Raw genomic sequence first — 14,427 nt, forward strand, 5'->3', positions numbered from 1 at the left:
TTGCTTTTTCCTTTTGGGGCTAGAATGTGGGGGAATTTGGGGCTGTAGTGACTGCAGCTGTATTGTGACCACTATGAGAGGACCTGGAGTTATGGACGCTGGAAGGAGCAGAGGTGAGGGGTCTAGGGGGCAACAGGGAGATTGGGAATGAAGCCAACACTGCAGGGCCAAAAGATGTTTATGGCCCCAGGGGATTAATCAATATTGCCAATCATGGCCACCTCTTCTTTTTTCCAAGGATTGGCCTAAGGATAGACATGTGACCCAGTTTTAGCCAATGAGATAAGTCTTCTGGAAGCTTCTGGAAAAGATTTTGCTCACTGATAAAAGAGGAAGCCATATGAGAAGGCCTTTTTGCCCCTGCTTTCTCTTCCTGTACATTGTCATATGAAGACAAGATGCTTGGAGCTGCCACAGCCATCTTGTAACCATGAGGGTAGACCAAGTAGAATTGTCAGAGATAGAAGAGGAAAAATAAGGAAATACTGTAGGTTCTTGGTGGCATAACGGCTGAAAAAACAACTCTGAAGCCATTCATCTCTAGACTTCTTGTAAAGTTAGATAATAGATGCCTATGTCATTTGGGCCATTATTTGTTTGGCATTATTACTTGCAGCCACAAGCATTCCTAACTGATATAGCAATGTCTAAGAAGTATAGGATTATAGTTCTTCATCAAAAGAAGCACACAAAACTAAGAACATCAACTCCTTTATTATTATTATTATTAACTGTTATTTTCCCCTAAACAAAGGCACAACTCAAATAACAATGATATACACATCCCACCCATATACATAATACAACTAGCCTGCCTGTCAGGCTGTCTGGCCTTTGCTTGGTTCCTGGTGGGGCTGTCTAAAGATAGCCCCCTCTGTAAAAATCCCAACTTAGACGCAGAAGACTCAAGAAAGTGGGGACTTTAGCCAGAGAATAAACTAACAGGCTTCCAGAGCCCTTGGGGCGTGCCAGTTTGGGAACGTGCTGTAAATGCCTGGGCAGAGGGCAGAAGGCACTATTTGTTTTCATGTGTTTGGTAGATAAATCCTGTATAGAGATGTAAGACCTGTCTATAACCCTTTGGAGGTCTGAGCTTCAGGAACACAGTGGGTGAGCCAATGGGCTCCATCAACCAAACCGTGGAGCAGGCATGGAAATTGGGAGTCCAGAATAGGAATCCGGGTGATGGAGCGGTCCCCAGAGAAAAACAAACCTTGCATTAAGCCATAAGATAAGATACGATGTGAAATGTTAAGTCCCCTTTCTATTTGTTTGCAGCTACAGAATGTGCAACATTTTCATTACGATAGAAAAGATAAAGACAGAAACTCCTAGCATTTTGGCCTAACGCAACTGAGCATGACTTGTCAATTGCGCCATTTTATGGAGAAACCTGTTACTACACTATCCAGGGAATCTGTGGTCAAATCTCGTCCACCTCCCCCCAACATATTAATCACACTAAATCTATCAGTTCAGCTAAAGTGATGTACTCCGGAATCAGAGAAGCCCTGGGGTTGGGGAGGGAACAAGGATGGGCCAAGGCTGGCATCTCAGGTACAGGTAACTTCCTGGCTGTCTTGGGGAAGCTCGTTGTTGAAACTGCTCTCTCCAAATGGTGAATAAGGGGGGACCTGGGGAGCTTCGATGATCAGGAGGCCTTCTGGGGAAAGTGAGGCAAATACTGTCACAGGATCCACCTCTGCAGGAAGCCTAGGAGAAGCACAAGGTTTTATTTATTATTTTTAGTATAGCTTAAACATTCTTTTATTGATTTGAAGGAAATATTTTTGATAAGAGCTTTGGCTTTGCATACAACGTTGTGTTTGAATCCTAGCTCTGCCCCTTCTAGTGTGTGATCTTGGGGAGGCCACTCAATTGCTCTGAGCTTGTTTCCTCATCTGTAAAATGAGACATAAGATAGATTCTGAAAATGCTTTGCAAATGGTAAGATGCTGATTGAACAGTAATTCTTGACTTGAAAGTGAGCTGTGGTCCAGGTGTGTAGGTCCTAGGTTGAAGCCTCCTCATCTTAGCACTCTTCTCGTCTTAGCACCCACGATTGATAGGCTACGGGCAGAAATGGTCACCATTATGTCCCTTTGGGAGTCCCCGGGCAGGTGGTGCAAATTGTTAATGCCCTTGCTACTGACCAAAATGTTGGAGGTTTGAGTCTATCCAGAGGCATCTCGGAAGAAAGGCCTGGCAATCTACTTCCCCCAAAAATCAGCCAGTTCTACTCTGACGTACATGGTGTCGTCATGAATCAGTGTTGACTAGATGGCAACTGGTTTGTTTTTTTAGTCTCTATTACTTGCTACTTTCCCTTTTTCACAAAAAAAAAAGAGCTGACCTAAGGCTTAAGCCCCTAGGCAGGCAAAATTATTTTGTTAGAATTTAACCATGTTTTGCTTTCATTGGATGTATTTTCACGGTTGCCTCCTTCAGTGAAAACTTTAGTAATGAGAACTTAATCAAAGTGAGGTGCTCTAAAAGGAAAAAAAAAAATCTTAAGCAAATAATAGTACAGACTGTAAGCATGTAAGGCAAAAATAATAAGGTGGTGTGTGAATGACTGTAGTTAAGTCTCCCCTAAACAGGAAGATCATGGACTTTGACAGTGAGGAGACTTGTGTTCACATCCCAGATCAGCTCGCTACCAGCTGTGTGACTGGTTGACTTTTGTCACCCCTCTGAGCCTCAGTTTCCTCTCCATAAAATGGGTTTAGTAATACTTACTCTCTGCTATGAGATTTTTGTAAGGATTAAATTACATTGAACTGATTAAGCTCAGCATGGCTACTGGCACACCATACGTGTCAATAAATGGTAGAACAGATGTCTGGGAAGATGTGGAGCAAGGAAACGGAAGTTTGCTTTGGCTGTGTGCATTCTCTGTTGATGGTTCCTGCCTCCCCCACTTCCTGTTCTCTTGTCCAAGTTGGACGTGGAAAATAGCCCATCTGTGGTCCTTCTTGCCCTGCCCCCAACCTGATGGGTAAATTCCAAGACCCCTCTTCCTCCCCAGTCAAAATGGGGCCTTTCACATGGGGATGAATGTGTTGGGGTGAACGTCCTAGCCATGGATAGGACATACAGCTCGTGTCTCCCCAGTTTCCTGCCTGGATGGAAATCTCCGAGGATCCAGCTTGGTTTTAAGGGGCTTTCCTGTCCTCTAAAGACATAATTTTTTTTCTAAGAGAGGCAACGTGACCTCCTAAGAGTTGCCCATGGCCATCGCAGACTGCAGTCCAACTCCCTGGTGCCTGAGTCTGGGCAGAGCCTTTCCTTGTCCCAGCGGCTCTCGTGTGAGTTCCCACGGCTGAGCACCATCTCTGTCCCCCGTGCTCACAGCTTTACACACATCCTCTTACTCCCCAGCACAACCCCATCCATGAGGAAGCGAGGACCAGAAGCTCAGAGCAGTTACACAAGTTGCACAAAATTACCCACTTATGTTACTGTGCAACTGGGACTCCCTACACTCGGGTAAGACTGGAAATACTTAGCAACTGGCCCAGCTAAGCACTGAATCAGAAATGATACATGCGTGTTATGGTGCTAGAAGACGGCCCTAGGGACCCCCTGCTAGACCAGGTGTTAACCTTTAGTTGTTGGAATATGACAGGGATTGGAGGGTCCTGGGGACAGGGCCAGGGTGGCAAATTGGCTGGGGTGGGCACTTCGGGGTGTCAGGGCAATCAGTGGCTTGTTGTTACATGTTGTCAAGTCAGTTCTGACTCATGGTGACCCCATGTTTGCAGAGTAGAGCTGCTCCATTGGGTTTTCAAGGCTGTGACCTTTCAGGTGCAGATCACCAGGCCTTACTTCTGAGGTGCTTTTGGTGGGTTTGAACCACCAACTTTTCAGTTAGTAGTCCAGCACTTAACTGTTTGTACCACCCAGGTCACACTAGTCAATGGCTAGTTCCCTATTTTAACAACTAGCCCAGCTCAGCTGCTGAGCACCAGCTGAATAGCCTCTCTGCCTCAAGCAACTTCAGGCATTTCTATCTGGTCAAGTAACTCCTCCCCACTGAAGGGCTGTCTCTTTAAGATGATTATCACCCACTTCTTTCCGGCTTGGTCCCTTTCACAGTTCTGCTGTGCCCGTGGCTCCATCCAGATACCTTGTGTGAGTCTTTTGTGAGTCTTTTTGAATCATTGGCTCCCTCCTGCTCCTGTTTCCACATTAGATCGGGTGGCTGTGCTAGGGAGAGGTGCAGTCATGGGATGACAGGCAAGCCATTGATGGAGGAGGAAATTGGTTTGACATTTGCCTTATCAGAGGTGTCCATGGGCTTCCAAGAACTCTGAAGGCTTTGGGAGGGTCAGGAATGGGCACGTGGCGGGAGAGTCAGGGCTGCAGAATCACAGGCTACAAGAAGCCTGAGAATGCAGCTAGTGTAATCTGCACAGGCCTGGGGCATCTTTGCCAGGGTTGGTGGTGGAGTTAAGGTTCATTAATAATAATAACCATGACAACTACAACACACTGCCACTTGTGATGGCCTACTATGTGCTTGTCACTGTGCCGTTATCTCATTTAATTTTCTGTTGGTAACTCTGCAAAGTCCCCAGATGGTGCAACTGGTTAAGCGCTCGACTACTAACTGAAAGGTTGGCAGTTCAAACCCACCCAGAGGTGCCTCAGAAGAAAGACCTGGCGATCTGCTTTTGAAAGGTGACAGCCTTGAAAACCCTATTGAGCTGTTCCGCTCTGCACACGTAGGGTCACCATGAGTCGGAATCAACTCAACGGCCACTGGTTTTGTTTTGTTTGTTTTTAACTCTGCAAAGCTGGCCTCAGCATCCATTTTATGGATGAGGAAACAGCATTGCTTGCACAAGGCCTGAACACTGAGCTCACAGGTTAGGAGCACTGTTTGGAGCTGCCCTAAATTCCAGTTGTAAGGACCTCAAGCATGTCCTTTCTCCTCTGGGAGACAGTCTCCGCAATCCCAGGAGGGCAACGGCTCTTCTCCCCACTGCACAGCTTTGCTGCAAAGGTAAGTGCAGTGTTGCCTGCGAAAAGACTTTGGGACAGACATGCATGTAGTAGGGTGGTGCTGGTTAGCAATAAGGCATGTCTGTGAAGCACCTGGATGGTGCAAGCGGCTAATGCGCTTGGCTGCTAACTGAAAGATTGGAGGTTTGAGTCCACCCAGAGGCACCTCAGAAGAAAGGCCGGGTGATCTACTTAGGAAAAGTCAGCCATTGAAAACTCTACAACGCATAGTTCTTCTCTGACATATAGGGAGTCACCATGAGTCAGCTGACTTATTGGCAACTGTTTTTTTTTGATGAACCACCTAGCAGCTGTCCCACGAATACAGCCATGTTCTCCCTGCAGGTATTGCCAGGTAGGGGCTCCATGTGGCTCTGCTGGCCATCCTGCTGTGCTCATGATTCCCAAAGGCCCAGCCCTTCCTGTTAAACCCCATCAGTTCCTTCCACTCACCCTCCTCAACAAAGTGTGGCCTTCCTTTGTCCCAGTCTCTCAGCCTCAAGACCCCTAGCATTGAGATCAGGACATCTTTCAACTTAATCTTTGTGGATGCTATAGGGAAGGTGTTACACTGTCCCAGGCCATGGGAAAGTTAGAGCAGGCAGCCTTCCAGAGTGATTCTATCAGGGCATTTTGGGTGGGTGAGTGTCCTGGTTCTCCATGTGATTGTGCAGAAGCCATTTCACCTCTCTTGCTCTCAGATTCCTCACCTATGAGATTATGAACACCCACCTCACAGGGCAATGAGCAGATGAGATGATGCAGCCTGTGTACTCCCCCATCTCCTTCTGGGGTCCTCTTGCAGGTTTGCGGTGACACTTTCTCCCCTTTAGTTGTGAGGGTCTATTCTCTGCCTCTGGGGGTATCTCGAGGGAGAGATGCTCAAGAGGGAGAGACCTAGATCTTGGGTCCCAGGCACCCCAGCTCCTCCACCCCTACCCCAAGATCAACACTTGAAAGTTAAAAACCAAAACCAAACCAGTTGAACAGTACAACCAAAACAGAAGTATTGAGAATGTTCACACATTATTAAGAATATAACCGATGTCACTGGGCAATTTGTGTTGAAATTGTTGAATGGGAGCCTAAACTGCTATGTAAACCTTCCCTGGAAACACAGTAAAATATTATTTAAAAAAAGAAAAGAAAACCAGTTGCCGTCAAGTTGATCCCGACTCAGGGCGACCCCATGCATGCAGAGTGGAACTGCTCCATAGAGTTTTCAAGGCTGTGACCTTTGGGAAGCAGATCACCAGGGCTTTCTTCCAGGGTGCCTCCTCTGGATGGGTTCCAACTGCCAACCTTTTGGTTAGTAGTCAAGGATATAACCAGTTGCACCACCCGGAGATTCTACTTGGAGGTTACTTACTGGATTTTCTTTGTGAAGTTCTTGGAAACGATGCCACCTTCTTGCTGTTTCTCTTCGTGTTTGCCTGGAAGGGAGAGAAATAAGTCACATGTCAATATTCATGTTGCTTGAACATCGTTCAGGACTCAGACTCAGATTCAAATCCTGATGCTGCCCCTACCTTGCTGTGTGGCTTGGACTAGAGAGTCCAGTTGCCCAAGCCTCAGATCCCTCATCTGTTAAATGGACCCACTTAAGCCCACCTCCCAAGCTGGTGGTGGAGATGGATTAAGATAATGGATAGGAAAGAAGGCCTTGAGCACGGTTTGGAGACAATTATCCATTGTTGTTGTTGTGTGTTGTTGCATCGATTTTGGACTCTTAGCGACCCCACGTGACAGAGTCTGACTGCTCCATAATGTTTTCTAGGATGTAATCTTTTCGGGACCAGATTGCCAGGTCTTCCTCCCGTGGAGCAGCGGGATGGGTTCAAACTGTCATCATTTCGGTTAGTAGCTGAGTGCTGCTTTCATGGGAAATCACAGGAACTGGACCATATGTTACACCATATCTTCCAAGTTTCAAATTTGCCTCCTTGGTCCCCAACCTGCAGTGGAACCCTAAGGCTAACATCCCAGACTGGAAGGGATGGTAGAGCAGAAGTGGGGTCGTATATCCTGAGGGCTAGATGCAAACCCAGCTTGCTTTACCAGTACCAGTGGCTGTCGAGTTGATTCCAACTCATGGCAACTCCATGTGTGTCAGAGTAGAACTGTGCTCCTTAGGGTTTTCAATGGCTGATTTTTTGGAAGTAGATCGCCAGGCCTTTTTTCTGAGGTGCCTCTGGGTGGACTCGAATCCACATTAGCTGTTTGTACCACCCAGGAACTCCCTCCTTAAGAAAGGACAGGTTAAATACCATGGATTTGAAACGCCACCTGCCCCAACTCCTACAGGATACCGGAGTGGGGTTGGGGGAGGGGGCTTTTTTCCGTTAGGAAGGAAAAGGTGGAATTAGAAGAAGGGTTGAGCCCAAGCTGGCTTTTATCCTGCAATTTATGTAACAAATTCTGATCCTCTTAGCCCCTCCCCACTCTTCGTTTCTTCCACGGACAGACTGTGTCTTACTTCTCTTCAAACAAACTGGATCAGGACACACCAGAGCTGTCTCACTATCACGTTTCCCTCCTCACTTGTCAAGCCACATTCCAGAGCCAAAACCCCTCATTTACACGCGGGAGTCCCCTCTGAGGGCTTCAGAACCTGGATTGTAAGTAACTTCCCTAGGCTGTAGTGCCTTTTTGCAGTCCAGTTTTTCTTTTTAAACTGGCAATTTATAGGTGATTATATCATCAATAATGTTTTTATTATTATTCCTTTGTTAATAACTTTTTTCTGATTATAAAATAATCCATGTTTTGTTAGAAAATGTAGAAAACAAAGAAAAATAAATCAAAACCACCCATAATCCCGTCACCTTGAAGAAACCACTAACAATGATTCGGTGTAGGTCTTCCCAGACTTTTCTTTCTGTGTTTACTTAGTTATATATATAGATGGAGCCCTAGTGGCACGGTGGTTAAGAGCTCAGCTGCTAACCGAAAGGTCAGCCGTTTGAAACTACTAACTGCTCCTTGGAAACGCTATGGGGTTTCTACTCTGTCCTATAGGGTCGCTATGAGTCAGAATCAACTCGACAGCAACAGGTTTGGTTTTTTGGTGTAGACATATATTCCATGTTTTACCAAATGAGATCATACTGTAGATTGCGTTTTGAAATTGCCAACGCATTATAATTATTATCCCACGTTACACCAAATACTCTTGACATGATACTTAATGGCCGCACAGCACACTGAATGAATATATAATAAGTCTTCTAGACAGTTCCCTACTTGTTGGCATCGAGATGGTTTCCAACACTGGAACAAACCTCACTGCATTGAACATGCTAGTAGCTAAATCTTCTCACTAGGCCAGTGATTTCTTTAGGATAAATTCCAAGCTCTAGAATTTCTAAGGCTTGATCTATATTGCCAAATTGACCCCAGGAAAGCCGGTACCAATTTATTCTCCTTTTAGCAGGGCAGAAAGGTGTACATTTAAAGAAACTCATTTTTTAGACTGGAAAATCTGCCTAACCAGAACATGCTATTCTGTGAATGAGAGTTTATTCTGTGCTGCCAAGTTGGTGACCACCAGCTGCTTAGTTCTAGCATAGGCCTGTGGCCAGAGACGAGTTCCATTTGTTCTTTCCCCAGTCTCCTCCCCGAAGCCTGGGCCTCCAGAGGCCTGCTGCCCCTGGGGAGAGGCCAGTGCCTCTGACTCAGCCCTTCTGCATCCTGGAATCCTCTTACACGCTTGGTGCCCTGGAAATAATAAACTGTGATGATGATAAGAAGAATAATAGCAAACTCTTACTGTTGGTGTCGGCCACTGTTCTAAGCACTTTATCTTTATCAACTCCTTTAATTCTCACAGCAACTTTTGTCATTACCATTTTGTGGACAAGGAAACAGGAGTTCAGAGCAGTTAAGTGACTTGCCCAAGGTCACACAGCTTTGAAGGGATGGAGCAAAGATTCAAAAGCAGGCAGATGGGCTCCAGAATGCTAGGTTTGGGTATTGAGTCCCTGTTCTGCCATTTTCTAGAACATCTCTCCCCTTCTCTGAGCCTCAGTTTATTCTTCTCTAAAATGGGGGTGACAATACCTACCTTAGTGGGTTACTATGAGGAAGGAATGAGAGGGAGTCACAGAATCACTTTGTAAGTTGTAAAAACACTGTTCGAAGGTGAGCGCATGTGGTTTAGTTTGATATTTGAGAAAAGGACTGTTCATCAGAAGCTAAGGCTCCTTGTTCTTGTTCTGAAAATGGGATATTGGGGTTAGGGAAGAGAGGATCTCTAAGCAGGGGCAGCCCTGCGATTTCCATAAGAAGGGGCCTGGGGAGGGGGTTAATCTGGTTGAAAGAAGATACTACTAAGTGGATCCCCTTGAAGCTTTATTTGCATATAATTTGCATACTCAGATTGAGGGGCAGTTTAAGGATAATAAGTGATTTTTAATTTTTTATTTTGTTTTCCTATCTACATTTTCTACCATGAAAATATTTTTATAGACAGAAGCAAGTAGTTATTATGATTTCTTTTTGTAAAAAGAAATCACCTAGAGATCAGGGGAATCCAGACGCCCTTTGCAGCTGCCATTTTCTCAGCATGCCTCAGAGAAACAGAAGCGTCAAGGAGCAGACACCCGCGCTTAGGGAAAGCTACTGGCCCAGCTAAAGAAAGAAGGTGCTGTTTCCAGGGGAGGCAGAGGCCTGGGGATTAAGGAGAAGGAACAGGAATAAGCCTTGGGGCTTTCCAGTCTCTTCCCTGGCCAGGACTGGCCCAGTGGCCCGTGAAAGGAACATTTCTTGGCTGGTGGCTGCAGGGTGCGTTGGAGGGGGGATGGGGGGATGAGACACGGTGGAGATTGTCTGGTCTAGCATTTTCCAAATACTTGCCCAGAGCTAGACACTCATATATGCTTAGATAAGATAGAGCCATCTCTCAGAGATTCATAAACTACTTTAGCAATTTAAAGGCTCTGATAAGTCCTGCAGTGAGGGACCTGTTCATAGATTTGTTTCATCTGGCACCTTCTAAAACTCCAGCTGCAACTGAGGCAGCTGAAGCCTAGAAAGGGAACATAACTTCTCCTCTCTCCTGTTTCTCAGATGCCTAGTAACGCCTTGCAGTACATGGTTTGGCAAATATCAATTTGTCCACTTCCCTGTAAGATCAGTGGTGAAGCTGAGGCCCAAGAGGTGGTAGGATTTGTGCAGGCCCACAGTCAGAAACAGGTCCAGCCGTCTGGACCCGGAGCAGTCCAGGCAGGCCTGGCTTTGAATCTCAGACACTGCCCCAGAGAAGCGGGTAATCTCAGGTGAGATACTTCCTCTGGGCCTCAGTTTCCTCATCTGTGAAATGGGGGTGACAGTCATACCCACAGTTCCTCAGAGGTCCTTGTGAGGGAAAAGTGAGCCAATGTATGTAGGCAGTTAGCACAGTGTCCAGCACAAAACGATTCCTGAAGAACAGACTTGTCATTATGCAGCGTAGGATGGGAGGCCAGTCTGACTCTTGATTTCCCATGAAAGTCCTTGGATGTGACTTTTTTAAACTCCTTTTATGAAAGTCCTTGTGTGTACTCTCAGGGGATTTGGATTCTGTCAAGCTGGGGTTACTGATTACATATCTGTGAGGCATTTTATAACCTAAAAAGGTTTTGCCAGTCTTTGTTCTATTTAAGCCCCCAACCTCCCCAATTATACAGATGGAGAAATTGAGGCTCCTTACTCACCCAAAGCTGGGATCTTGGCCTGGGGCCACTAGACCCCACCTGTTAAGAAGCACCTACAAAGAAGGACGGAGGAAAAGCACTCCAGGCTGGACAGAGGGTCTGCTGGAGGGGCCATGGGACGTGGGAGACCCTCGGCCCTGAGCTGGAAGCCTCTGGGATCGTGATTACAATGAGGGTAAGAGGAGTGCAGGCAGGGCACTGTGATGAGCCGCATGTTACAGGCACTCTGCGTGTATTATCATAGATTATGTATTTAGTCCTCCCTGCAGCCTTATAGGATAGATAGTATTAGGGTCTGCCATTCTGCAAACGGGACAACTGAGGCTCAGAGCGGGTGAAAAGACTTTCTTGTCCATATCCATCCAGCTAGTGAACAGAGGTGCCAGGATTTCAACCCAGGTCTCAACCCAGCTTCTACTATTTATTATGTACTAGGCTGTACTGGAGCCCTGGTGGTGCAGTGGTTAAGAGCGCAGGCTGCTAACCAAAAGGTCAGCAGTTCGAATCTACCAGCCGCTCCTTGGAAACCCTATGGGGCAGTTCTGTTCTGTCCTATAGGGTCTCCATGAATCAGAATCGACTCAACGGCACGCAACAACAACAACTACAGGGCTGTAGGATGCATCTGGCACTTTAATAACAGCAACAGCTGTAATAACAATACAGGCGCTTTGGGTGCGAGGCACTCTGGACACCCTTGATGTGCATCCCCTCAGGACAATCCTTGTGAGGCATCACTGTTTTGAACCACATTTTCCAGATAAGGAAACTGAGGCTCAGAGAACTTAAGTTGTCTGCACGTCCTGCTAGCTGGTGGCGATGCCAGTTTGGGAACTTGTCCTTGGCCCCCAGCCAGCTCGGAGAGCCCTGGCTGACAGCCCATCAGCATGCGCCCTGGCGCATCCGTGGGCCCACCACGCCCGCCGAGGCCTCTGCTGTTTATGCTTCTGCCTGCGCAGCTTTGAAACTCCCCCGAGCGTTGCTGGGGCTTGTCCCTGCTTGGCCTGTGTTTGCAGTGGCTTTTATTGATTTCCTGGCTGGCAGGCCTCTGCCAGGAAAACACTCTTTTTAATGGAGCATTAATTGGAAGGGAAGCAAGGAAAGCTTTTTGTGCTGCTTTTTGGAGCCAGAGCTGAGTCTGAGTCCTTTTCCACAGAGTTTTTCCCTCTCCTGGGATGGACAGGCCCAGACTCGCCTCAGTCCTGCTGCTGACTCATGGCGTAACCTTGGACAGTCCGTGAGGGCCTCAGCTTCCTCAGCTGCAAAATGGGACTAGACATCTGGCTTCTTGGGGCTGGAATGAGGACGTCGTGGGATAAGGAATATAAGAATTGTAGCCCAGTCCTTGGCACCTAGTAGATGTTTCATAAATCATGAGTACTCTTCTCAGCCCCCAATTCCCAGACGGCCTAGGTTTCGATACTGGGCAGCCTTGGGCAAGTAACTTCAACCTCTGTGTGCTTCAGTTTCCTCATCTGTTAAAAGAGGAGACAAGCAGACTTATCTCCTAGGATTGTTGTATTAACTGAGATGCTACAGGTAAAGGGCTTAGCATGGGGCCTTCTAGATTGTAAGCACTCAGTGAAGGCTACCGGTTATTATCATCATCATCACTATTAAGCCTGTTTCCTTATCTGTGACAAGGGGAGGTGTTTCACTTGTAACCTGTGATGGTTATTAACACGATCATCTCCCAGCTTCAAACTGTCCCTTCCAGACCCTGCTTTGTGCTGCTGGGGTGCAGTAAACCCCACTTCTCCTTTGTGTTTTTAGTCCTGCAATGGTTGTTCAACCTGTTCTTTATGTTTCATTCTGTCAAAGTATCTGACATGGTTTCTGTTTTCCTGCCTGACCTCTGATTGACACAGCACCCATAGCTGGGTCAGGTTAGGATTTCTCCTGAAAGCTGGAGAAGGAGAGCTTTTCCATAAGATAACTTTTCGGGCTGCATTCCTGAACCCTGAAGTCACCTGTGGCATGGTGTCACAGCTTCCCCTCTAAGGAAGCCCTCTCTTGGCTATTCCAGGGTGAGGCCTACTGTTCACTTCCTCTCCTCCCAGTTCTCACTCCCTGCCCTCCTGCCCGACTCACCAGACACCTCCACGTATCCGTCCTTGGTCTTCACCATCAGCTCCTCTGGCTTGAAGCTGTGCACGTTGACGCACACTTTCCAGGGCTCCCCAGGAAAGGGTGGGGGGCTCCTGCCCTCTGCAGGTACCCCGAACCTAGCCGTGGTGGTGGGAGCCCGGGGCACCATGCCCGACCTCAGGGTCCCTGGCCAGGCCGAGGAGAGCCGGGGCAGGGCCCAGTCAGGCCAGGAGGCGGTCAAGTCGTCGGGGAAGGGGTCCATGCCAAAGCCATCGTCCAGCAGGCGTGAGGAGAGGGGCGAGTCCCGGAAGGGGTCTCGGCGGAGACGGCTTGGGTAGTGGCAGGAGAAGGGCATCTGACCATCAGCCATGGCGGCTCTGAGCTTGGAGGGGAAAACGAGGCTCAGAGAAAGGGAGCTGCTGCCAAAGTCACTCAGCAAGGTGATGTGGTGGGCTGGTCTTCAACACGTATTCTTCAGCCACAGAAAATGCTGATCTTCTGTTAGGGGCGCCCAGAGCAGAACCATCCACTGCCAAAGACTGAAGCACCCACCCAGCTGGGGTTCGAGCCCCCAAAGACACGCCAGTATCAGAGGTGACCCCACTGGTCCTGCAGAATCCCAGAGGGCCCCTCTCCCACGACCTCACCAGAAATCAGCAAGCCACCCGCCGTCCTCCAGGCTGCCCAGGCTTGCAGCCAGAGCTGCTGAGGTCTGGAGTGGAGCCAGGAGCTTAATAAACCCCAGAGACGCGCCTAGAAACTTCTCCTCGCTTCTCCTGGGCTAGGAGCCTCCTATTTATTTGCTGCTGGGGGCTGGGGGCGGGTTTTGCAGGCGCCTCCTGTCACAGGAGTATTCGGAGGTGATGAACCAGCCCTGGAGAATCCACTGAGGGAACAGCTGGGAGGGGCCATGGTGTCCAAGTTTAGCCAGCCTCCTCCAGACTCTCTCTCTCCGCCTGCCGGTTGTCAGCTCCGCCCTCGGGCTCCCTCTCCCGGAGCCCGCCCACCCTGGAAGCTGGGCCCTAAATCCTGGCTATTAATAACCCTCCCGCCTGGCTGAGGGCTCAGGTCACCTTCTGGAAATACCTTCCCCAGAGCATGTTGCACCCTGCCTCTCTCTGGGGACATTCAGAAAGGGAAGAGAGTCACAGGGGCCCAGTGGACTTGAAGGCAGGTGGCCCTGGGCTGGATTCCCCACCTTCAAGCTTGGCTCCTTGTTCAAACTCTCAGGGCCTCAGTGTTCTCCAAGGGCAGTAACATTTTTTCCCAGGTAGCCCTGACAGTTTTCAGTTTTCCCACCTGTAAAAGGGACATAATAATAGTAGCCTCCTCATGGATGTGTCATGACGAATACATGAGGCCATGCCCATTAAGCATCTAGCAGACTGATCAACACTTTCATATTTTAAATTTTGAATGATCAATTATATAACGCTTGTGAAATGCCAGGCACTCTTCTGAGTGTTTTACAAACGTTAACTGGTGTAACCCTCATCAACAACATAGTTGTTGCTGGTTGCTGTCGGGTCAGTTCCAACTCGTGGCAACCGGCTCATCTTCCAGCACTGTACTGGGCAATGTAGTTGTGATCCATAGCGTTTTCATTAGCTGATTTTTGGAAGTAGATCACCAGGCCTTT

At 48.0% G+C, this 14,427-nt stretch overlaps 1 protein-coding gene across 1 annotated transcript; it reads right to left on the reverse strand.

Moving 5' to 3' along the window:
* Window positions 1-1,440: 1,440 nt before the first annotated feature.
* Window positions 1,441-13,158, reverse strand: HSPB8 (heat shock protein family B (small) member 8). Its single transcript, XM_004379029.1, has 3 exons — window positions 12,792-13,158; window positions 6,377-6,440; window positions 1,441-1,713 (listed from the first exon to the last, which is right to left on the reverse strand). Exons 1-3 carry the CDS (start codon window positions 13,156-13,158, stop codon window positions 1,554-1,556), a joined length of 591 nt encoding a protein of 196 aa, XP_004379086.1. The 3' UTR covers window positions 1,441-1,553.
* Between the last annotated feature and the right edge of the window lie 1,269 nt (window positions 13,159-14,427).

Source organism: Trichechus manatus, unplaced genomic scaffold (assembly GCF_000243295.1).
Source record: "Trichechus manatus latirostris isolate Lorelei unplaced genomic scaffold, TriManLat1.0 scaffold00061, whole genome shotgun sequence".
NCBI classification, from domain to species: Eukaryota; Metazoa; Chordata; class Mammalia; order Sirenia; family Trichechidae; genus Trichechus; species Trichechus manatus.